The 24,445-nt window shown below is 45.9% G+C and overlaps 7 protein-coding genes across 7 annotated transcripts; 3 read left to right on the top strand and 4 right to left on the bottom strand.

Moving 5' to 3' along the window:
• Nucleotides 1-534: 534 nt before the first annotated feature.
• Nucleotides 535-3,001, top strand: FTJAE_5228 (uncharacterized protein; the record flags this gene model as incomplete). Its single annotated transcript, XM_037351713.1, has 5 exons — nucleotides 535-941; nucleotides 994-1,984; nucleotides 2,041-2,121; nucleotides 2,179-2,391; nucleotides 2,822-3,001. 5 exons carry the CDS (start codon nucleotides 535-537, stop codon nucleotides 2,999-3,001), a joined length of 1,872 nt encoding a protein of 623 aa, XP_037207666.1.
• Nucleotides 3,002-4,730: 1,729 nt separating this feature from the next.
• Nucleotides 4,731-5,147, bottom strand: FTJAE_5229 (uncharacterized protein; the record flags this gene model as incomplete). Its single annotated transcript, XM_037351714.1, has 2 exons — nucleotides 4,731-4,948; nucleotides 5,027-5,147. 2 exons carry the CDS (start codon nucleotides 5,145-5,147, stop codon nucleotides 4,731-4,733), a joined length of 339 nt encoding a protein of 112 aa, XP_037207667.1.
• A 1,360-nt stretch (nucleotides 5,148-6,507) lies between these two features.
• FTJAE_5230 (uncharacterized protein) lies at nucleotides 6,508-6,986 on the bottom strand (the record flags this gene model as incomplete). The annotated part of the gene is made up of 2 exons (XM_037351716.1): nucleotides 6,508-6,901; nucleotides 6,946-6,986. 2 exons carry the CDS (start codon nucleotides 6,984-6,986, stop codon nucleotides 6,508-6,510), a joined length of 435 nt encoding a protein of 144 aa, XP_037207668.1.
• A 6,108-nt stretch (nucleotides 6,987-13,094) lies between these two features.
• FTJAE_5231 (uncharacterized protein) lies at nucleotides 13,095-14,739 on the top strand (the record flags this gene model as incomplete). Its single annotated transcript, XM_037351717.1, has 3 exons — nucleotides 13,095-13,698; nucleotides 13,754-14,455; nucleotides 14,720-14,739. The coding sequence occupies 3 exons, from the start codon at nucleotides 13,095-13,097 to the stop codon at nucleotides 14,737-14,739; spliced, it is 1,326 nt and encodes a 441-aa protein (XP_037207669.1).
• Nucleotides 14,740-15,366: 627 nt separating this feature from the next.
• Nucleotides 15,367-16,626, bottom strand: FTJAE_5232 (uncharacterized protein; the record flags this gene model as incomplete). Its single annotated transcript, XM_037351718.1, has 1 exon — nucleotides 15,367-16,626. The coding sequence occupies one exon, from the start codon at nucleotides 16,624-16,626 to the stop codon at nucleotides 15,367-15,369; it is 1,260 nt and encodes a 419-aa protein (XP_037207670.1).
• Nucleotides 16,627-21,334: 4,708 nt separating this feature from the next.
• Nucleotides 21,335-21,757, top strand: FTJAE_5233 (uncharacterized protein; the record flags this gene model as incomplete). Its single annotated transcript, XM_037351719.1, has 1 exon — nucleotides 21,335-21,757. The coding sequence occupies one exon, from the start codon at nucleotides 21,335-21,337 to the stop codon at nucleotides 21,755-21,757; it is 423 nt and encodes a 140-aa protein (XP_037207671.1).
• Nucleotides 21,758-23,419: 1,662 nt separating this feature from the next.
• On the bottom strand, nucleotides 23,420-24,323 carry FTJAE_5234 (uncharacterized protein; the record flags this gene model as incomplete). The annotated part of the gene is made up of 2 exons (XM_037351720.1): nucleotides 23,420-24,199; nucleotides 24,255-24,323. The coding sequence occupies 2 exons, from the start codon at nucleotides 24,321-24,323 to the stop codon at nucleotides 23,420-23,422; spliced, it is 849 nt and encodes a 282-aa protein (XP_037207672.1).
• Nucleotides 24,324-24,445: the final 122 nt, after the last annotated feature.

The following is a 24,445-nucleotide window of genomic DNA, read 5'->3' on the forward strand; positions in this document are numbered from 1 at the left end:
TATTAATAGCTAATAAGCTAGAATCTATAAAAGTGCTAAAAAGTATGTTCTATATACTTAGGGTGTTTATATAGGAATAATAGGATATAAGGTTATTATAAGTCCTAGAGTAAGTTATTCCTAGAGCGATATTAGTCTAATATTAGTTAGTCCTCTAGGGATTAGTCTAATATAGGCTATGCATTCTAAATGTCAGTTTAGGATATTATAAAGGCATTAGTTGAAATTTGTAGGGTCCTTATATACATATAATATAACCGCTAGGGTCATAACATAAAGGATGATCGAATATAGGCCATAAGAAGAGTTGAAAGGGCTTGTGGTCCATGCACGATTCAACCTGATATTAACTCTCTTGAGCTTAGTGCAAACGCCTTTAGTGTTGATAAGATGGGTGAGCCCTGATTACTAGGAGAATGCCTATCAGCCCGCAGCCAATCAGGTGTTGTGTCAACCTTGTCAGCTGAAAATCAACGCCAATACCCCTCATTTACAAGCTGTGAATAAATTGGCAACAAACATCTCGTATCAAACATGGATCCTCTGTCGATTACCACAGGCTGCATAGGTCTAATCTCGACTATCGGCACTCTGTCTTTATCCATCAACAGCTTTGTGCGAACTTGTCGCGAAGCTCGCAGTGACCTAGATCGAGTAGCACGAGAGCTCTTGTCCCTGCAGACAGTCCTTGAACTCATCAAAGATGCGATTGATGAGGATAAAACATTCCCCGCCACTCTTGCATATCATGTTTCAGGTATTTTGGCCAACTGCCATTCAGTCGTCATTGAGTTACAAGGCTGTATTACAAAATATTGCAACAATCGACTGAGGGCCAAGGCCGGGTGGGCTATCAATGGCCAAGGAGACGTGGCGAAATTGCGCTCAAACTTAGAGGCTCATAAAGCGGCACTGGAATTGGCTCTTGATATGCTTGCACTGTAAGGCCGATCCAGGCCTCGTGGACTTAACGTTATCGGCTGACTTGTCTAGGCATACGGCTAAAGCGATAAAAGTAGACACGGCAGAGATCCGGAATGATACATCAGCTATAAAGGATGGTACGGCCCAAATTCTAGAAGAGATCAACCAACTCCAGGCACGGCTGTCAAATCAAGATGATTATATCCTGCAGAAATTCTTGGAAGACATGACGACATACACTGAGAATGCCTTAGACGGAGCATCTATTGATTGGAAAAGTTCTAGTACACGAGTCCCATCTCCTATTATTGAAGACGATGAAGGTACTGGCTCTGCTTACCTTTCAGGTTCGGAGTTGACGCCTTTCAATGTCCACAATAATCATTCCGAGTATCAAGTGGCCGAAGAGAACAGACTCTCAGTATGGGAATGCATCACAAACGTGGAAACATACTATACAGGCAAGGAGGGAGAATGGCGTGATATCTGCTTAAGACGACGGCGCCGAGCAGGAGTCATGGCAGAGCAACGTCCCCCATCCCCGTCTACAGTACCTTCACGATGCTTTAATGCCTTTAGTCTGAGCTTCTGTTGGAGTAAGCCAGAGGAACAAGACCCTTTCTCTGGCAAGTCCGACGTTGTATATTCCACCACCCATTTCACAGCATTGACATTCCCGGGACGAGAATTCGCCTTCCAGGACATTCTTCAGCCAAGCCGCTTCCAACCACCGAGGCGGATCAAGATCGCATTCTACATCCCAGTACATGCTTTCATGTGGCTTGATGATTTCGCAACCCAATGGAACTTTATTTCCACTTCTATTGCAGCACTTGCACAGCAGGTTGCATCACCTTGGAAGAACATTGTTGTTATCATCGAGGGGCCTCCTATGTGGATGGGAGTTGATCCTAAGATTCTCATGCTCCTCAGGGAATTGGGTATCCTGTTCGAAACAAAGCAGTCCATAGATTATGTTGGCCGTGTCTCGGTGGATCCGCCTTATCATATGGAACGCGATGAGATCTTTGAGCGACCGATCCTTGGGACCATATACGAGGTAAGTCATTCATCCAAGAAAAACACTATAATCCTTCTTATTTAACATTATTTTAGCATACAGTACAGCCTTCCCATGGAGCCTATTCGCCCCATGCAGGCTATTCCAGGAATGTTCGGATTCCTACGCCGCTACAGGTAATAGCAGTAGCACCACATCAGTATCGAAACGACCTAGCACATTATAATCTGCAGCATTATGATAACTGGGCTGTCGCTGTATGTAATGTTTTGGAACCAGAGTTCATCGTCCATATTCCAGAAGGTGAAATGGCAAAGATCCCCCATCCTGATCGGTTTCTTGCAGACCTCTGGATGTGTCGCACCCGATTTAGCAACTCAAAGCAAGAGCATGTCAATCAATGCGTCCTTCTTACGCCCTTGGAGTTTCAAACGGGTCGCGTTGGGGTAAGGCCGGTAAGGGACAGAGATAAATTTCTCACAGAGCCACTGCCGCGCCCCAAGCAACCCACCCCGCCGGCAGAGAGCGTGAGGTCTCAGCCAGAGTCAACTCTAAGGAACCCTTCTGTTCAACATTTGAATTATGGCTATATTCTATCTGGCTTGATCGTTTTATACATTTTCTTCTTTTCTACGTTTTATACTTATGTTCTACTGGGCCTAGCTTTCTCTTATATAGTATTTATTTTATCTTTTTAGGTAACATGTTTACAATATGGCTGCTCGCGTACACCGACTTCATACACTCATTCTTATCCCATAATATCAGTGTCTCCGGTGTTGAAAACAACTGGGACCGATGCCAGAAAACATCTAGCATTAGCTGGTTCCTTTCCCAGGACTCTTAAGATAAAGCTGAGCTACCGACCTCCGGCAGGCCACGCGGGATGACGAAGTGGATAATGCAATCGTTCCCAAGCCAAAACGACTGGCATGTATGATATATCAGAAGCGCAAACTCAAATGCGATGGAGTCAGACCTGGCTGCAGTACCCACACCCGCCTTGGTCGTAATTGCGCCCACTTTGAACAGGAGACTTCAAAATCGCAGCGCTAGCTGCCCTTTTCCAGAGTTTGGTTACAGTGATGTGTTCTGTAGTGTGAACAACGGCAGACTACTGAAACAGAACCGCTACTCATGTCATTCGACTTAACAATGGCCCTCAAATATATATTGATCCCCGCCTTCGAGATACTTTTTATCAGCATGATAGTTATGGACCGCTGTATGCGAAAACATGGCTGAGATTACTTGCACCCTAGGGGAGGAAAGAAAACTAAAGACCTTAACCTTTAGTGATAAATATAATTTAAGTAAATCTAGCCTAAGTTTAGGGAGGTCTTTACTAAGTTTATTTTAATACCTTGTATTAAGGTTCGGTGCTTTCTTGCCTCTTGAGGGTACCTAACAAACCGCACTGATTAGTAGCGAAGTAGTTTTCTGCGCCATGCATCATCTCGCCTTGAATCAGCGGTCATTAGCGAATGTCTTTCTCTTTAAATCCATCTGCAGTGTGCTCCTGAAGACCATCCTCTGTACCTTATATATGAGCAAAGAGTCGCTCTACCTTATCAGAGGCCAGAACCAGAGGCTTGATTGTCAATAAGGGCGGGCCAAAAGCCATCAAGTACTGGCTCAAAGCCCAGATCTAGCAACTCCGACGCTCGGAAATGCGGCTTTGCTTCGTGTCAGTATGTGAGAAAAGGACGCAAAGGTGCTGCAGAAAATAGACCCTTTCTTTGCTTTGGTTCATTCTGCAAGTATCTGTACTCCATTTGTTTGAGATACAACATAGGCTAGGTGCTTATCCGGGTATGGTAACTCCGCGTAGGAATTACGCGATCGGAATTGCGAGATGGCTGACAATCGCGATGCAGAACTTCCTGGGTCTCTGGCGTTATCATGCCTGTTATTACTGCGGGTTAGAACTCGTCACTATGGCTTCTGATCTAATTTAATTTAATCTTGATTCTCTCGTATTTGGGGTTGACTGCATTCCCAGAAGCGGTATTTCAGCTGCATGACCCAACATCCAAGGCGATCCAAATATCGGCATACCGGGATCGGATATCCGTAGAGTCAGGATCCTGATGATGGAAAAGAGAGATTTGTTTTCCAAGTGAGATTCTAAGCGCAAGACTGAATGTTCGATCAGAAGAAGTATATAGATCTCAGTAGAGTACTCTATTAGCTAACAAAAGTGCTTGCTACATTATTAAAATATCAGTCATCCCACGTTTATACCTCGTTTCCTATTGATCATGTCTTACTGCCTGAGAACAGAGTCATGCCATCCATCGTTCCTGTATCTTAGGTGCTTATTTCAGCCGTAGACTACAGGGAAGGACTACATCTTTGTTGGAAGAATGGCAGCCTCATAAGAACATGCTCAAGATATGTAACTAAAACGCCTGACTGTGCGAAAGCGAGATCCCGCAGGCCGGTATACCGAGACTGGAAATACATGGTGCTGAAGCACTGATGATGGTAAGGAGAAGCCTGAGATGCAGTTGATCAAAAAGGTCGAGCCGGAACTCCTTGGTGCGAATCTATAAGCCGTTTCAGGCCGTGAGTAAGAAGTTTATCCAGAGGTACATCTTAAGTTGCAAGCATACGATGCCCTCAAGAGGGCTATGAATGTGATACAGAGATTTCCTGGCGGGTAAAAAACGATGTAGTCAAATTGATGTTACATTCTTGGAATCTTAGGTTCACAGATTATGACGGCGAACATGTGGTCGCAGCGTGCTATGAGGCAGTTATGGGGGGTGTATGTCTCTGCTGATCAAGTAGCAATCTTGATTTGAGGGTGAGATGAGGTGGACTTGCGGTGGACGTCATATCCAGCATGCAATACTTGGGGTTCTGGCTGGAAGGCAAACACGGGAGCGACGTTCTCATCGTGCTCACTGCTCTGAAGCATCATCTTGATCACTGCAACCGGCTTTTGCGGAAGACTCAAGAGGTTGTAGGCGAGTTTCAAGTTACACAGCTGCGCTTGAACTTGAACAGATAGCTGTAGATGTACAATAAATTGTTGGCCTACACATGCCGGGACTTCTGGTCCTGAGGGTGCCTAACCATCGAGACCATTGAATCCCGGCGGGCTGTTGGAGATTTGATCACCCTGGCGTTCGGGTTGGGGATGAAGAGGGCATGGAGCGCGTGGGCGAAGTTCTGGGGCGCTGGCACGCGGCATCATGGCTGCTAATGTGATCGATAGCGGGCGTAGAAAAGAGCGGGAATTGCTGGAAGAGATGCGTCGGCGAGAGTAAGAGTAAGCTTATTACTGGCGCTGATTGAAGGAACAAAAAGGCGGTAAGCCTCCCATTTTTATATATTGATCCAGACCACGCTGAGGCAGCTACATGACGCATCTTCGGGTTAATCCAGATGGAAATTTCAGCGACCTACCAAAAAACCGTGCCTGGCATCTGTATCTGTCAGTGTCTGCTTGAGGACGCTACCCCCACAACATGACATGGCGGGACAGGGATGGATTGTCTCTCGGCTCTGGCTTCGATCTCCCCGACCTGCCCCGCATATTAAAGGCTGAATAGAGCTAGACAGCTTTGGTACGTGGTCAACCTGCGATGCTATGAATAATGTCATGGCTGTAGTCGTCAGGGCCGTGACTGAAGTCCAAATCACTATGCATTTGACTGATTGCACAGTTGATTTTCATCTTGCCCTGATTGCTAAGTATTTAGAAAATGCCAAAATCACTTCTAGGCGCGACTTGACTTCGTGAGTTAACACAGGATGAGGGACGTCAAAAACCTGCCCTATGTATTGCGCAACATGTGAAAGCATCAGATTGTAATCTGTGCTCTTTTTCTTCTAAAGACTTATTGTGCCAACCGACATGACACCTTTTCGTCTAAAGTCAAGGCCCCGACATGCGAGCTCATATTACATGATGCTCTGCAGAACGCAGGTTCAACACACTAAAGGATCCAGCTTTAATAAAGACAGCCTTGTTTTCCTCAATTGAGTAATGCTCAAATATTATGCGAATCGCGCAGTCGGCTTCGTATGATCGATCGGATAATAGGCGCTGCAAGAGCTCTGAGTCTGTAGTTCTGTATGCTAATGTAGTCTGTAGAAGCACCCCGAAGAAGAGAGGCACGAGCCAGACTCTCTTGTCTCAAGATACCCTAGAGTCTTGTTAGGCATTTTGTGTGCAAACTAATGCAGATCAATGTTGCGAGATGTGGCTGGATCTTTCGAACTCAGCTCCAATGACGCGATGCAACGCGCTGGCGGTCAGAGGTGACACAGAGGTCACCACGTGAGAAGTACACCACTTGCAGCAAACAGGTGAGAATGCGACGCTGGAATACAGATTAGAAAAAATTATAATCAACGTTTTTCAATGGCCAGTCTCCTCATTTTATCACAATTTCATCTGGCATCACGGAAGCCACCACAGTGGTCAAGGCAATGCAAGGTGTTTTTCCATTCAGCTGTATGTATTTTAACAGGCGTGACATTATTCATTTCTTCGTTCCTTCATTCAGATGCGATCAATCAAGAGACCTCAATCAAACAGCCAACCAGCACTAATCACTCCGCGCATCATTCCACCTCTGAACCATCTCCCAGCTTCCCGTCCCGTTATCACCGATATCAAGTTCCTGCGCCTCAACCAGTCGATCAAGAGCACGCATATGCGCCCCCGCACGCTTGATCCTCTTCTCAGCCTTCTTGCGCTCAAGCGAAACCTTCTTCACAGCCTCAGCTGATTTCGTATCCTCATCGGTCGGAGCATCGCTAATGCAAAAGCCGAAAAGAGCGAGGAAGAGGGCGAGGATCGCGACGAGGGCGTTGACTATGGTTTTCATAGCTGAAGGTCGAGGTTCGTTCTGGGGAACAGCAGCCTGTTGGTGCTGGAGAGTTTGCAGAGTGGCGTCGGCGGTTTTGATGTCTTGCGACGCTTCCTCGATTTCTAGGAGACTGTACAGCCGGAGTTGGCGGATTTGATCGCTGCTGAGATTGACGAGGATGTTGCGCGCTGCGAGTCGGGATATTGGGGCCTCATCCTGGGCGGATCGCTACTCCTCCAAGGTGGGGAACTTGACTTGTCGAGACGGCATTGCTGCGACACTGAGAAGAGAATTTATTTGAGTATTGCCTCTTGCGACAAAAAGTCAAGGTAATGTAAAAATCGTGTCAAACTTGGCTTCGTTCTTTGTTGAGGTCGCGATCAAAAGGTTTGGTGGATGACATAAGCAGGTGGAGCCGTGATTGATGACGTGGGAGTTGAACAGCTGTTGGCAGTGCGAGCCCAAAAAGGCTATGACTTTGCCAATAGCCTGCAATCTGAACTTGGATTATTCGTCTCAGCGACCTGAGACGGGCGCGGTTACAGGGGACATGCTTAGTCGCGGGATCAGATGAGTGGGTGAAGCAGTGAGAGCTCTACCGCGGGAGCAAGGAATTGTTCGTGGGAGCAGACTGGTTACAGGGCTCCACCTAGTGAAGGCGCTGTATTTTATTTCTGGAGAAAGTAAATGATCGCACGAGTTGTTTATGTTTACAGCGCTACCCCGGCAGTCAGCACCGCAGCCATTTCATCTCCGCCAATTGAAGCAGGGAGCGCATCTCGGACCTCAACCTTAAGCATAGCGATTACCCGCCGCTCGATACTCATGACCTTGAAAGTTCTATTTGCGATAACCCCCGAAATTATGCGAAGCTCGGATTCTCCATGTTAACTCCTGGTACAGCAAAGTACATGGCGCGACCGACAATATCACAGCAATGCGAACCGACCTACCATTCCTTACATGGTTCGCACGTCTCACTCCAAGCAGAGGTCACGACATAAATCAGCAAAGCAGCATTGATACACTACATACGCTTTCAATACTACAGATAAATCTCTTAAATACGACGAGTCGAATTAGGCATAGCCATGAACCGATATAATATAAGCCTTAGGGTCTTGATCTCGGGCACTTTACTCAAGTTCTAGCTGGTATCAGACAGTACACACAACGCACCGCTGATCTCTGATGGTGCTCGTCTCACTGCACGACGGAGTACTGGGCTGACTGGCCTATGGGCATAATAAGTTGCCAGCAGAACATCGATCATGCGCGTGTTAAGAAATACCTGGTGCTCGCTCCATTCGCCTAACACGAGTACGATACCGTAGCCCGCTGAACAGGTTCCTTGGTTTCTATCACTGCCACTGCACCCCGACCTACCGCTGGCACCCGAGATTGTTGCCGCGTATACGAACAATCTGACAACAGCTTTAACATGTGCCTACGCCCTGGTATCCCAGCCTTTGACTGGTTGATCTGAATTAGCAGAGAAACTACATAAACCGACTGGTCGACCACTCCGAAATTAGCGCATCAATCAAAGCACGGCGGCTGTAAGAAGATGCCGTACGTCTCCTATATTCTCTAATTCATAGCCCATGTACATATTGGCGCCTGAACGCCAAGTCCCGGAGCAAGAAACTGAGCCGAGATTACGGGGACGGTACATACGCAGACATCTAGAGCTAAATGGGTCTATAGATCTCATCCATTGGAACATCTTTTGGCCCAGCTAATGGCCGGAGTCGTGGTGGCAGGTTCCTGATCCTTCGTTCAAAAGCTTCGACACAAGGGAGTCGACAATATTGAGCGCTTGAGATTGATTTGCTGCAACAGCCATCTCGCTCAACTTTGTTAAACACGACCCGCTTCTCTGTCTAATCGAACATGAACTCTGCACTGAACTCTCGCATTACTTCTTTGACGGCGATCTTTCCCCTGATTCTTTTTTAATACACTACTGGATCTGTGTTGCCTGCAAAGCAGCGCTCACACTTCTTCAGCACCGAAGCCCCGGCTCATTTCAGCGTTTAGCCAGGATATATAGCTTCTGGCCCTAGTTCCACTAACTCAGTATATATGCTTCGGTAGGAGGCTATGTCGCAACAGAGGAGAGAGCCGGACCGCCAGGTTGGATATGGTTACATGGATGTTTCCTAGTCCTAGACTTCCGATGCGAGGTCATCTGGGTTTATCCTGATTCTTACCTACAACACCCAACTGAAAAGGACATATCGTGCTCGCAATGTAGATGTCCTAAGCAAGGGAGTGATGGTAGGGCACGGAAGCATCTGGCCAAGGTAGCGAATAGTAAAGCGCAGCCGGGTATTTCTTTATTATGCCAAATCATATGGCATAAGCTGCACGCGGGCCAGAAGATCAAGCCTCAAGGGCATCCTTCATTGCCAGAAGGGTGACATCTACGATCAGTCTCGGCCTGTTTACCTGATATAGCGGTATTAAACCCCAAGCCCTTCTGCCCGTGACTTTACAGCCGGATTATCTCTGTAGAAGTCTTGCGATGGAGAATCTCAAGGACCTAAGGTTGAAGGCTCGAACGGAGGGTGAGATTGCAACAGCAGATAATTACTAAAGGCTCCCTTTGTGTAATTCTGCCTCAAGCATGAAGGGATCCAGAGTCTGCCATAGCAATGTACACTCTACATAAATCTGATGAAAGTATCTAGATCACTAGGTAAAGTCACGCGTGGGCCTAGTCCTTTTCGTAGAGACCACATTGCACAATTACCCCCAGCCAGCAGGCGCCTGTTGGAATTTAAGCCTATCAGAAGGAAGCAAATATTCAGTCAATACAACGCTGCACCCGAGGAATCTTGCTGAGAAATTCAGTATAGGGGGTTACGCTTTTCGGTTCTCCATCACGCGGCTCAACCAGTTAGGGTGGCACGACGTATGGAATGTAGCAATGGATGTTCAAGTTTCGACTGCTATCTTAAAGTGCTATATGTAGAGTGCAACTGCTGCATTACAGACGGTTCATGCGACATCAACAACCTTTGGTTACTGTCCATGCCGATCGTAAGATACTCGACAACAAGAACGGCATCTGATGATGTATGCTCAGTGGTGCTTTAGAATCGCGAGCTGTTCTTTTCTCTACGAGATTGCTTCTCTTCTTTGATATTCTTAGATTCATTTGGTCATGCCCACTTCCACCGGAAAGGAGGTTGCACTGGAGAGCCGTTACTGGAACCGTAGGTTCAAGGTACAAAATCAACGCATCAATTCATCGCGATACTGCTTCAATACCAAGGTATCAATTACCTCTAGCAGCATCCGTTCCATCTACGGAGTGAAAGCGTTCGGGATTCCATCCTGTATTTCTCCATTCCGGGTAGTTCAAGCCTGCAAATCAGCCATCCGGTATAGACGAAATCTGTGCCCCGCTACTCTCAAGAACCTACAATCGCAGTTCTTGATTGCCAATACGGGCCTGCTGCTTGACGAGGGAATCGTTTGTGGCTTTGAGGTAGTCTCTCGAGATGGTGCTCAAGGTCTTGGGTAGTTACCTTGACTATCCTTGTGTAGTCGAGCGGGCTTGATGAGTTACTCTACAAGACCGTATTTGAACTGAATAAGCATACCAGGCTGGCCAGTCTCTGAACAAGGTATGACAGGCAGATCTGCATCCCATACTATCCCACCATCCGTACCAATATCCAAAACTCCGAAGGTCGGAACCCATTTACCGGAAACCTAGTATGAGCATCACCATTCCCGAACATCCAGTGTAATGGAATCAGATGGGTTTATGCTACTATGCACCGGGATTTTGACTGATTTAAGCAGAGATACACTCACTTAGAGGCACTTTCGACACTATATGTTCTCGTGCAAGCGTGTGAAGGGATCCTTGAGTACAATATAGGCCCTCAGGATCGCCTTGCACCCGCCGCACAGTACGTGGTCTGTCTCAAAACAGCGAGATGCAATGGTATCGTCGTTTGTCTAAGGCAGCTATGTTATCTATCTAACCGTCAATAAAAGTAATTGTGTGCCCCACTCGATGTCTAGGAATCTGTGATCGTCACTGGTTTCCTAAGGCGATGCTTTTGGACGGCTCTGAGATTCTTCTGTATATATCTGATAGCGGGTACCAGGCTGAGTAGATATGCGTGATGTAGTTGCTGGCGTATTGAGGCGACGCGAAGAACCATAGGAGAGCTGGGCCGTAAGCCACTGGGAGTGAATTCAGCACCTCAGAATGCAATGGACATGCTTGAAGCGGAACAGCGACGACTTGAATGAATTATCACTGATCTTAAAGTCACCGGAATCGAGCAGACAAACAGACTGGAAGTCGTTGTGGAAATGAGCGAATTCACTTCTGGTACGTACTGTTACCAGCTGGGCTCACGAAGTTGTTATCACCAGACGGTATCCTCGAGAGTAATTCTGCGGTTCGCTTGTCCTTTCAATTGTGACACGCCCAAGCGACCCTCACTCTTTATCCCCCCTGTTATTTATCTGCTGCCTGAACTGAATTGTGAAGCCTTGAACTCCGAGCATATGAACTGCGTTGAACTATCCCCAAGGATCACCTTCTCAAGGTTGAGAACGCTTGCCAAAGTCGAGCTCGCAAGTCAATTGCTTTGGGCACCAGTAACAGGCTAGTTGAATGTATGTATTGTTTTACCTTTTCGCCTCTGGGGTAGCGATCCTGAACTCCTTTAGACTGCTATCTAAAGCTTCAATGTTCACCCCAAGTTGAGGAGATGGAACCCCGATCCTCTGAGCTCAGATTCTGGTTAGCGCCGCGCACGAAATCTGGCAATACTATCGGCTATCATCACATAAGTCTCCTGACGAGCCCCAGAAGTGTGTTTTAAGATAGCGCAGTAGACCACACCTGGCATTCACAGTCCGCCAATGGCCCGACGTGTGTCATTGCTTCCTCCCAGGCATAAGCGATGTGCCTGAGAACCGTTTTTAGTCTCTAAGGTCCATGTCCGTGAAGTCCAGGTCTGCCAAGTCCCCATCACTCAAATCCGGGCCCCGGAGTTCATGTGTTTGAAGTCCGATATCGTAGCTTCGATCTTGTCTGAAGAACCCGACTCTATTTCTCGTTCAGTTTTTTGAAGTTTGTTATTGGCATTCGACCTGGTAGGTAGTTTTCAAGCTGATTCATAGGCCGAGGGTTGGGTTTATATCCTGTATATTGAAGCAGGGACTATTGCTGTGAAGTTGCAAAGGATATGTACGAAGGGCTATCTGGTGAACTGGTTCAATGGTCTGGCAGCCTATTTAGAGGTGGAAAAAGCATATGCGATGAGCCCGGATCGAAGCAGATATATATATATAGGCGTTAAGGTCAATCTGAGGATAAGGGTCGCCTGGCCAGACGTGACTCGGGTGAGTGCTTTTATTTAGAGAATAAGGCCACGTGTAATCTCCCACAGGATAGACGAAACGCTTTGGGCACGATCTTGCAACTACTGCTTACACGTCAATGCCATGTTGCACCCTAAACATTAGTGAAGGCCTCGTAAGATCCGTGGCAACTTTCTTGGAATTTTGATAGCTTGTGATAAGGTCTTTTGAATTGGGTCACCTGATAAAGCAGCAAGAATATGCAATTGAGTGCGAGCATAACCTCCTCCACTTTCTCTTGACCATGTATAAATTCACAATTGCATGGCTATCCTGTTGGCGAAGCTACTAAAAAAACATGGCTGACTCTGATTATGCACAGGCCACAAGCCCAGTTGACTCTTGTTGTGGCCCGTACGCCGACATCTTAAGATGATCCATATCTTATCGCACGTGCATCATCCAGATAACGCTTATCTTAGCGCGATACCTTTATCTTATCGCGCTTGGCTGCCATCTTAAGAGTCACAATCCTCTCTAATTGGTCTGGTTAAATCTACTGCGTGATTGGCTAGGTCCATTGAACCGCCAACTTCATTCAAGTCCTTCTCATCAGAGCTAGAATTCTCATGGTGCTTTATACAATACTTACTCAAGAGCCTCTGAGAAATCGCTCTCCCTCTCACTGCAGTAAAGTCATCTGCTGATCAGACCCCCCAATCTTCCAAGAATGGCTGTTCGGTTCATAGTTGTTTGGTGCTCTGTAGCCGCTGTGTCAACTGTGATTTCAGTTTTCTATTGGCTCAAGACGCGCCATCACCATTTCAATGCACCGCATGATTGGCGGATAAATATAGAACCTGATCTCTAACAGATGAGCTGCACTTCAAAAGGGGGAGGACTTTTCCCAGGACGAAGCTCAGCTTTATTCTTTGTTTCATGCCAATACTACCACTTTTACCCACCACTATTTCAACCAAGCGAACATGTCAAATACTCGCGTTGCAATCGACCCCAATGGCGACACTCTAGTCATCCTTGCAACCAAGCAGGACCCTCCTCCCTCCAAAGAACCCACCGAACCTGCTGGCACTACCGAGTCACCAACATTCATCGAGAAACAATTTCTCTGCTCACAGAAGCACCTGACACTTGCATCGCGTCGTGCTTCCAAGCTTTTCTCAAGCACCTTCAAAGAAGCTTCAAAACAAGACGATGGTCTTTATCATTGGAACTTTGGGGATGTTTTTGATATGCAAGCCTTTGAATTGGTCTTAAGAATTATACACGGAAAAGCCCGCGGAGTTCCTCTAAGTGTCGAATTAGATCTTCTATCAAAAATCGCCTCTATTGTTGATGATCTAGAGTGCTATGATGCACTTTCGTTCTGCACTGAGATGTGGCTTTTGACATACCGTGTGCGCTTTGCTACACTACCCGAAAGAATGGATAAGTCACTGGCACAGCTTATTCTCGTTTCTTTTGTGTTCGCGGATAAAGACCTCTTTCAAAGGTGTATACAACGAGCTGCTCGGTATACCTGCCAGGGCATGCCTACATTTGATCTACCAATCCGCGCAGATATTCCAAGTATGTGGCCGTTGTGCGTGATAGCTTATACTTACAAAGATGCTTACAAATATAGGGTGCATTGAAAAAAGCAGAACAGAGGTCCTGCAGTACCTAATTGATGGATTATATGAGATTCACGATGACCTTCTTCAGCGGAAGGTGGGATGTAGTGAAGGTTGTAGAGCTTTGCTCCTAGGATCTTTGCTACAAGTCATGATAGCAAACTGCCTATACCCACGACCCGAATCTCCCTTTTACTCCCTGAGACTCGACTCTATTATCAGTTCTCTGCGCGACATGCAGCCATTGATCTATTACAGTTCGGTAACAGGGAGCCTCGCAGGAAAACATTCACATGAATGGCTACTACATGAGCAGCCTACATCGTTACCTGCTTCCCAGTCGAATACTGCTACTACTCAACCAATTTCAAGCCCTTTTGGGTCTGGTCTCTCTGGTTTCGGTGCCGCCGCTACCGCTCGAAACACCTCTGACCCACGTCCATTTGGTGCTCCTATAGCTGACTCTAGGCCTTTCGGCACTTCATCAACTACGCCCCCAACAACCGGTGGACCTTTTAGTAGAATGAGAGCACCGCAGCCTACGTCTACCCCCGCAGCTCCTTCTGGGGAAATTTTTGGGGGAAGGGCCGTGCCTCAAACAAGCGATCCGTGTAGTTCAGCTCATGATAAGAACGAAGAGGTGCCCAAGAAGCTTGTTCAACACAGCTGTTCTTTAAAGAGTTTCATCGATCCTTTGTTGGTTATAGCAGAGAGTAAGATCCAAGAGTTAAAATTGGATGACTTTCCCCAACCATGGTCAATATACAGCTGAGTGTAGTCCTATGATAACTACTTATCAAGAGAATGAATCGAATGTGCAAGCATGTTAGGTCTTTACGATAAGATTGTAGAAAAGAAGGACCTTATAAACTAATATAACTTTGCTACTGTTATGGGGGTTAAAACTACTACTTTTATTAAAAGAATAGAAAATTTAGCTTAAAATACTATTACTCATATCTAACGACTTTCTATAGCCTGCTATTTTAAGCCTTAGTTGCGAGCTTGTTAGCATCGACGAATATAATGTTGAGATCTTTATATTTAAGAAGTAAACCTAAAGCCAAGACGCCGAGGTCATGGATGTTGTCCCTAGGTTCATTTTTTCAGAGGCTTTGGAAATAGCTTGGTAATTTTTAAGAAGTATAAACAGTTAGCGAGCCCTGTGTAGATATTTACGTTTATTGCCTGATCGTGTCACTATATGTCTAAATTTCAGTTTACGCTTAGTATTATAAAAATGTTATAATGCTGTATATGTAAATAGAGTCTTATCTAGCTACCAGAGCCTAATCTAGGGTTACTACCCTGTAATACTGTATATAAGAGGATTATAATGCTTAAGAGAGTGTAACTTATATTAATATTAAACTAGGTTCCTTTGCCCTAAGTAGGTATTTTTAGCTAGAATTACAGTAACTAACTTAGACCTAGAGCATACTATTGGTATTAAGAGTGCTCTATAAAGATAGTAAGTTAACCTATAATGTAAGGTATAATCTATTAAATGTAAATAAGACTACTAGGCAGCAATATAATCTTTAAATATTAAGACAGATATATTATATAGACAAGTTGTAAAGTGTAAAATAAAATTCCTATAATAGAATATTTAGATTATAAACTAGATTATTGTAATTGTCTTGAATGATCTAGCTTTATTTGAGAAGAGAACAGGCGATCCATTTGGGTTATCTTCAATAGCCTCAAAGCGGCCACACCTTTGAAAACGCATCAGATATCCTGCAACCTTTACTAGAACCAACCCCATACTGAATGGTGATGCACGGGATCTGGACAAATCAAGCAAAAGTACTGGCTGTGGTGGCGTTTCAACATCCAGATCAACGTTAAAGAGCAGTACATCCTCGGCTGGTCCTTCGACTGCATAATTCTCAATCCAGTCAGCTTCCCGAACAAAAGCCTCTATCGTGAGCCATGGTGGTTGACCATCAATCTCCTGGAATTCGATTGTCGGATTAGTATCGCCCAGTTTGCGAAGCTGTGAGCGGATATCATAGATAACTCCGCCAGGTAATGTCGCCCAAGACCACGATGGTCCAAGTTGTCCATCCTTTGCAGAAGCTTGGAGTTCCTCAAACTCTTGAGTACTCAGAGTCTCGTCTTTCTTCCACAGAAGTTGACGGCTGGCGTCAGTTTTCCATATCCCATAAACACACTGATCTCTTGTCCAGCCCATGCGGGGTGCTAAAAGTGACATGGCTTCATAGAACGCCGGGATCCTGTCTTCCAGACGGGAGTAGTCACGCTTTGAATATTCCTCAACGATCACCATCCAACTCCAAACCCTGAAGTCTTTTTCCATAAAAGTCTTGGAGGAATATCGAGATGGGGAAAATGCTTTGTTGAGGTTATCCTCAAGATCATCTTGCATTCCGTAATAATTGCCACCATCGACAAAACTCTTTTCTTGCTGACATGACCACTTGATCTGTCGAGAGCCAAAGCTGATGATCCGCGATGACACGAGATGTTCCTGAAATGTCCAAATTCTGTTATGCACAGGATCATTGTCAGTCGAACCGTTCAAGTCCATTTCCGATAAGAGCAAGAATCCTTGAGTCTCGCGGTCATCAATTTTCCATTCGTAAGGTAACTCAAAGATCGAGCCGTAACACCGATCAACTGTTCTGGATTGTAGAAATCCCTCGTCACAGTCCGAAGCACCTGCGGCTGAAATTAGAACGTCTGCTTGCTTGTAAAAGTCTACAATTGAGTCAAATTGATTGTTTTTATCGTCCTCGTCATCTTGGACGATGCAGAAAGCATCCAGCCAAAGGTATCGAAAATCGATCTGTCGCGTGACTTCGATGAGGTCCTGAATGCTCTTAGGTAGGCCTGTGACTTCGATTCCAGAAGCCATTCTGTAGCCTATGTTTTCCTCGGTCGTTTTAGCTCGCTGTATAGCTTCCTCTTTCAAGCCGCTGCCCCATACATAACTGGCAATAGCAAAGGATACTCTGGCATCGCAACCTGATGAAGGGGTCACTGAGTTGACCTACATCCAGTAGTCTCTTCGGCATAGCTAAGTTTTGTCGATTCTCTCTGGCTTGTTTTTCGCATTTGGCATGACCGCGTTGGCATCTCTGAAATCGCTTTTTTATCCATGCGAGGCTTTCAGCCGAGCCAGGATGCAGATTGAAAGGCGAAGCCTCAACGAATTCCTGAGCAGGATTATCTATTGATTTAGTAAGCATGAACGGTCGTTATCTTGTTCCATGTTGGTTAGGATTCTTCGTCACCTTCTGGGGCAAAAGCGAAAAACATATTCTCTTCTTCATCGTCCTCGCAACCCCTGATTTGACGATCTTCTGGCTTCATTTCCCACGTGAAGGTTAGGCCCCACAATGTACCATCACTCCAAGTTCGTGGCTTTAAAGTCAAGTCATGACGTGTTCGGCAAGCTGGATACGAGATACGGTCGAACTTTGTTTGTAAAGTCTGGAAGAGCAGGCAACCCGAGGCGGCCATCTCTGCTACTTCGGTATAGGAAAACTTGCCTGTGATACTACCATAGGTTGACACATTATGGATGAGCAGCTTCTGGCAATAAATACAAGAGTGTGGCTGAAGGGCAATAACGTTAGACTGAAAGCTTGATAGATCTTGTTCCATATTGGATAAGGGTGTCTAGGAATATTTAGCCGTGCTCTGAAGTTGCACGTTAAAGATAGCCTCCGTGACTTACTGTAATAGAATTGTTACGACTGGTCTTAGGTCTATAACCTGATTTTAGACTAGAGGAATTAAGTGTAGGCCGCAGGGCTTTTGCTTTCTGTTTCATTTGGGGCTCTTTAACGATAGAACGCTGCAGAAAAGCCTTGAGTGGAAATTTTCCCGGTTATGTACAATCCTAATTACTGAGAAGTCAGCCTATCGACGCGAGCGGGGTAAGGCAGAATTACATAAAAAGGTCAGATTTTATACGTGCAACGTGGCAGCTCAAGCAACTAAATATCGGCTGATGTCATCCACCTTTACCTAATTTGTAACCCTAAAATGATGAGGGAGGGGGTGATCTCGTACGTGTTGGGTGTTTACACTGCCCTATAGTGTATTGATATCCAGTAAACGCACACCAAGTACCTTAGGTAACAGGGCCCTCTACTCACTTTAAGGGAATTCCGTGCTAGCATGATAAGACAAACTTGGTGCATTTTTAGCATCCAGGCTTTGATTCTAATTTCAGAATAGGCCGTTGGTCCGTCATCAACTTTCCATGCCGTGCTGCTGATCAGCAAGGTTGGCGACCGCAGACATCAAGAAGCATGGATGTCCCATGCGGTCGCAGTTTACATCTGAATCCCCGCCTTCCCAGAAATCAGTCCTGCTCCTCAGGACGCCTCAGTCTAATGTATTGATAGAGCATGGCTTCATTCACGCCAGACTTCTCACTACTCCAATGAGCTGGAACAGTAACCCGCAGGGAAGATAGATAAATGAGTCCCTCACAGCTTGAACGATATAAGGTGGAGAAGCATTAGTTCACGACCCAGGACCGTGCACGAAGCTATTCTCGTTTAAACGCACTATACTAGACTTGTGTTTGGAGATAGTGCAGAGGATAGCCATTTAAGTTTCGGCACTAGTCCAAGTCGCTGCTCACGAGACGTCTATCCCTCCTGGTTGCTTGCATCTCTCTCGACATATAATTAGATATCCCAGTGTTCGGATATATCTCAACAAGTGCAGGGTGTTTCGCGATGTCACTGCCCAGAAGCCGACAGGCCACCTCCAGCTTGAGTTTGTTGATAGCGGACTGTATAGACTCCCCTGTTTCCAACGAACCGAACCTTAGTGGCTATACCTCCAGAACGGTGCCAGCGAGGGTCATACCGTAAGCCATAGAGACTAGCGATCAGCGATCAATCATCGGTTTGCTGTTAGGCCATCAAGCTGCTATGGAATAGGCAAGTTAGCCGCCTTCTCTATTAGATCTTTCCAAGTGATATAAGGAAATGTCATAGGCTTATATCTCAGCTAATGCGTTATGCGTTAATCCCTCTTTATCTCTTCTTATATAAATACTTAAGTATCGCAAGTCTATCTACATATTTTTCTAGGATTATAGCAGAGCCGTGAAGGACGCTCAGCCAGTCTACGTAATAACCCCCTAATAAGCGCTTTCGACAAGATGCTATCCTTTTCCAGAAGCTTATGAAACCTTTTAATCTCCTATAAGTTCTCAACCACGCAAGCACTGAAGTCTATAACTATATTTTTCAGTTTATCTGGCACTTGTTCTTTAGAAGTATATTACACTAGCTTTTCTATATTAGTATAATCCCTGCCCTTTTTATATAAATCTATTAACCTATAAAAGAGTTTTCCGCAAGAGATTTCTGTAAGTCGTTTAACTCCGTAGCAGTTAGCCAGCGTGAAGACTTTAGTATAGTGCACTAAGTGGTTTGCCTGGTCTTTGAGTGAGATGTCAATATCAACGGCCTTACAAGGGGGTTTCCAAAAACAGAGAAATTCAAACCATAGAATCGACATCTGATCGCTTCCCCTCTTCTTCTGGTCTCTTCCTGCGTCTGCTGTCCATAGCTCTGGTTCTGGTTCTGGTTCTGGTTCTGGTGTAGGTTCCTTTTCTATAGGTTTATCGGCAGTATTCGATTTTTGGTCGCCTAGGCCGGAATCTTGCTAAGTAGTAGGAAGTGGTTCTGGAGTGTCGTAGTCTCCTGTATAGATAAACTGCCAGAAGCTATTAAAGACTATCTCATCTATATTATCCCATTTAACAGAACCTTCTTATAACTCTCGGAATTTTCCATTTACCATAGCAGCGAGAGCTAGTAAGTAGTACACGACAAGAGCTGAGTAAATTGTGTATTCTATTTAGAGAGGGCCGATTAGAAAGTTGAATAGTTTTAACGTTATAACGCTAGCGATAGTGGTCAGCATTATATTAGTTATTCTAGCGTTTGTAGGTAGGTATAGTTATGCCTTTTTTAATACGCGCTCCATTCTTGGGATAATAATTGAGTCAGGGAAGGATACTTCAAAAGGGCGCAATTTACAGACTGAATTTATTCTCTTTAAAGAAGAATCGGGAATCTTGTTCGCTTATAGTCACTCACTCGGTCTGAGTTCCCCTCACTTATGTTTAAACACCTGTCAGTTTTTCATTGGTCCACTGTGTATCTAGTCATCCTCCTGTATGGAGCGGTGATGAAGAAACTCTCGGATTTTGTAACCTGGATGTAATTGAACACTTGAGCACTACGCATCGGAGCGGGCATCGCGATATCTGTCAGAGGTTTCTTCATGTCGAAAGTGGTTCCAGAAATTCCTTAGGGATATAAGGTTTCTGATGAATCAGCAAAAACATAGAAGCTCAATTACTCTATATTCTGAATATGTTTAGAGTCTCTATTTTTTTGGCTATCTCTATTAACCGCTTCAACCATGCGACAATTGTAACTTGGCGATGATTTCTGATTTAAGCAAGGGCCATAAGCCCAGTTGCCTCCTGATCTGATATCTTAAGATAGCTCTATCTATATCTTATCGCGTCTCGATCCTTATCTTAGCGCGATCTTGTCGTCTTAACCTCGTCCTTGAGTCATCTTAAGAGACAGAATCGTCTCTGGTTGGTCAGATCAGACCCCATGAGTAATTGGCTGGGTAAAGTTGACCACCAACTTCAATTTGAGGCGCCTTCAATCAATGGTAGAGTTCTTGTGGTGGCTAATCCACGCTTTGCCCAATACCAATTTGATGTTCGTTCGAAATTTACTCTTGCGCTTACTTCAGCGCGACTAGCTGAGTATCGTACTTCCTATTTCCCCGAATGGCTGTTCAGTTGTGTCATCTTGAGTCGATTGGGCAACTGATGCTTGCACCGCGCGCCTTACCTCATCTTCGCTTTTTAATGTCTGTGGGGTGCGATTATCTGTGTCTTTGGAATGAGGCCTCCCAACACCCCAGTCCATGCTGATAAAGCAAATGAATTCTACAAGAGGCATGGACTGCGAGCAGCAGATAGCAAGCTTAACTTGCTCTGATAGGGTCGATTGCTGGCTCGATATGCAGTCATCCCATTTTAGCATTGCCTGGCCATGCATGGCCAGACAGAAGTGGAGAGTAGCCCATGTGATGATAGCCAAGAACGAATGAAGCTGAGTTGAAGCAGCTGGACAAAGTGCCACGACCGTAAAGTGGTGGTGTGGGCCCCAGGACAGGTTATGGGGTATATCAGGATCTCCCACCTTCCCAAGCAGATTTGATTCTTTTCCTTCTTCCTCTCTCATCAGGATCTGAGAGGCTTTTCTGAGAAGAGCTGAGTTACGAGAAACACATTAAAGGAGCGCGTCCGAGACCTCTTTTACGCAACTATTAATATTTTTCTCTTTACTATAATCTACTATTATTTACTCTTTACTCTCTTTAGGTACACGTAATTCGTTATACATACAGCGTAAGAAAGGTAAAATGGCAAAGCGGCCACGATGCAGATCTTTAGGGGTTAATGATTATATTTTTAGGTAGATTTGTTCATTTATTACAAGGCTACGCGTAGCAATTATCGCTTCTTTTCGTTCTATTCTCTGTGTAAGTTAGAAACGGCGATGGCAGCCTCATCATCCAATCTTGAGACAGAGCAACCTGTGCAAAGCGTAGATATCGTAATGCTAGATGCTCCTGATCAGAGCGAGGATATCTACATGCCAGACGCTCCTGAGGACAGGAATGTCGTTAGCTCTGAGGATGGCACCCAGCAATTTGGCCGTGGTAGGCCCCAAACATTCTCTGTGGATCAGAGCAATTTGTACAATAGTAGCGCTGCTATGTCTCGCAGCGAGGAATCAATCCCGCATGGTCAGGAAGACCCAACATCCGAAGTGATCAATAGAGAAACTATTACTATTTATCATATTACCCGAGTCTATCTTGGTTCACGGGAGTTGACTACCTCCAGTGTTATAACTACCGTCCAAGAACATCAATCATCTCACGATTTAGATGGCGAAGACACGATAATGAGAGACTAATGTGAGTTTTGTACGACGTGCCAAGAATACCATTGTATAGCTGGTCAGAAAAACGTGCATTGGAGCACGGTGTCCTCTTGAATACAAATGTGTTTCTGAGATCTGCGCGGAGCGCAAGACATTGTCAGACGTAAACACAGCCGAGGTTATGAAATTGTTTCAGACTGATGGAAATGGGACAGTCATTTGAGCTATGATATGGATGGGGACAGGGAATAAGTCGTGGACACTCGTTAGTACACAGGATCTAGATCTGGAGACTGAGAATGAATAAGTAAATGAAAGGAATTTATGATGCTAGAGTCTATTGTGATATTTTTGCGTGTCTGTTGTGATAATTGGAGGTGGTGGTGGGTTCACTAGGTCTCGTAGGGCGTCGTACAGATCGCAATGAGGATGACGAGGTAGCAAACAACGTAAGAACTAGCAGTGACTATTAACACCATGTTTCTCCAGAATATCTGCCTTTCATCGCAGTCCATAGCGAATTGTCCAACGTGAAAATCCATCACAGAGTGAAGGGGGACATTTTGCCAGCGCAAGGTTAGGTGAAATGCCAATATCTGGGTCTCTGGGCGCTAAAGCTACAGTGGGTTATAGGCGAGGAGAGCTACTGAAATGGAAATGATAAGCCAAAGATAAGAAGTTTGGCGAATAGAAATGCGCTGATAAGCTGATAAGCTGATACCTGACGTCCATTTCTCTACTCTTAAAGCATGCAGTATTTTATTTGGGGTGCTTTTACGCAATGATACTGTTGTTATTTATACCAGACGTTCCAGATAATTGGGATTTTTCCAGTGTACTGGATTGATGTTTCCTTGCGATGCTGAAAGCTTTACAACTTCTGGGTCTGGAAATTAAATGTAAGACTTTTTTTGGTGGTGAGCACAGCCAAGTTGTCCTGAAGATTTATTTCCTGGACCCGAGGACCATCAATCACTTGTTCATCATCAAGTCTCTTTTCTTGAGATTGATTGAGTTTTGGTAAGCCAACGAGAGAGGACCAAGTTGCTCCACTTTCTGCGCTCCCTTTCATGGGACTGAAAGTGGGTACCAAAGCTGGCCAGGTCGAGCACCTCGAAATGCGTTACAAACGTAATTATTCCATCAACGTGAGTGCAGAACAGGCAGAGAAAAACGCGTTCCAGTTTACAAGCGGAAAATATCGTTACATTGTATCTAAATCTAGGCCACGCCAAAGCCTTTGTGGCTAATACAACATAATCCTCCTTGTAACAAAGGGTGCTGGTACGCCTCGTTACAGGCGTTCTTCCCACCAGGTCGTCTCTGCCCAGCGACAGCATCGCGTCGCCTACACTGGAAGGACAGCCGCGAAATGTCTGCGTACTTATCGGGACGCGGTAATTGCCCCTAATGGCCAATTCTGGACGTGATCTCCAGACAGCCAGCCGGTCGAGTAGCCGAGACGAAAAGACTCGATGCTTCACGTGATGGCTCTACTGTGATGGGAGGGGCGAGGCGATCACTCGGCGTCAAAGCTTTCTATGTAGCTGTATCGCCTTTTCCGCTAATGTTGGTCGTCGGGATGGACAGCGATAATAGCTTCGGATGCAGTGATGAACCCATCGGGGAGAAGTTGGCGTGCGTCGCGGTATCATCCTCAAATATCAAACTTAGATCTCATACACCCAAGAATATTCATCCTGCTGACAATTCCGCTCCTGCAGTCGGCGATTCCTGACCCCTCCCATGTTTCAAGTAGCTGTCACCCTCGGGAGTAGGTTGTTGTGCAACGAGCGACTCGGGCGATGACGACGAGCCAGCTTGCCCTTGTGCATGTTCTCTTTCGGTGGGAGATGGTGTTTGTGGAGGACTGTATGAAGATTGCGGCTTGAATGATGGGCGAATTCGTCGCTTTGGTCGAGGGCTGGTTGTGTCGCTTGGCTTGGCGATCTTGCGATGAGGCTCGTCTTCCTCGTCCTCTGTTTGACGCTTTCGCTTCTGGTTATTGGCGTGATACCCAGCCGTGTCGGCTTCAGTAGCATTGCTGGAGGGCTTGGTAGCATGGTCCCGTGATGAGGGAAGCGCAGACTCGGTGTTGTTCAATTCGGTCGCCCTGGCTTCGCGTCTCTTCTCCCTCGCAAGCCTTCGCGCCCGTTGCTTAGCTTCAACAGCAACAATATCTATTCCGGCGCTCGCATATACACGAATCCTGGCCTCGCGCATCGAATTACGAAAGCTCTCGCTGCCTTCATCGTCGGTGTCGTTGTCGGAGCAGCTCAACTCGACCACAGGTTCTTCATCAAAGCGCAGAGGCTGCAGGCACTTGGGTACTGGCTTGGCTTCGATGGCGCAGAGACGTCGATCAAGTTCCTCGAGGAAGTCGGGGTCAGGCGTGGCGAAGCACATGGGTAGAGTCGGCGTCGAGGGAAACGTCACCAGTTTGGCGCCGAAGGTCGGGACAGGGTCATCGAGGGGCTTGTGATATGATCAGTACAGTTCAGACCACGATTCGACATGCTGGGTGACTTACGCCGTGGGTTTTTTTATAGCTATCGGCCAGGCATTGTCGCCAGCCGCGTTTTCTCTGTCCTGGGAACATTTGCGGCGCTGATTAATTGATGGTGTTGACGTTGGAAGCAAATGGTCTGACGCCAAATTGACGCGTCCATGGCGGAAGAATAATAGCCCGCTGATGACACCAGCAGTAACCTACCCTGCACC

This window comes from Fusarium tjaetaba, assembly GCF_013396195.1.
Source record: "Fusarium tjaetaba strain NRRL 66243 chromosome Unknown NRRL66243_c0000099, whole genome shotgun sequence".
Lineage (NCBI taxonomy): Eukaryota > Fungi > Ascomycota > Sordariomycetes > Hypocreales > Nectriaceae > Fusarium > Fusarium tjaetaba.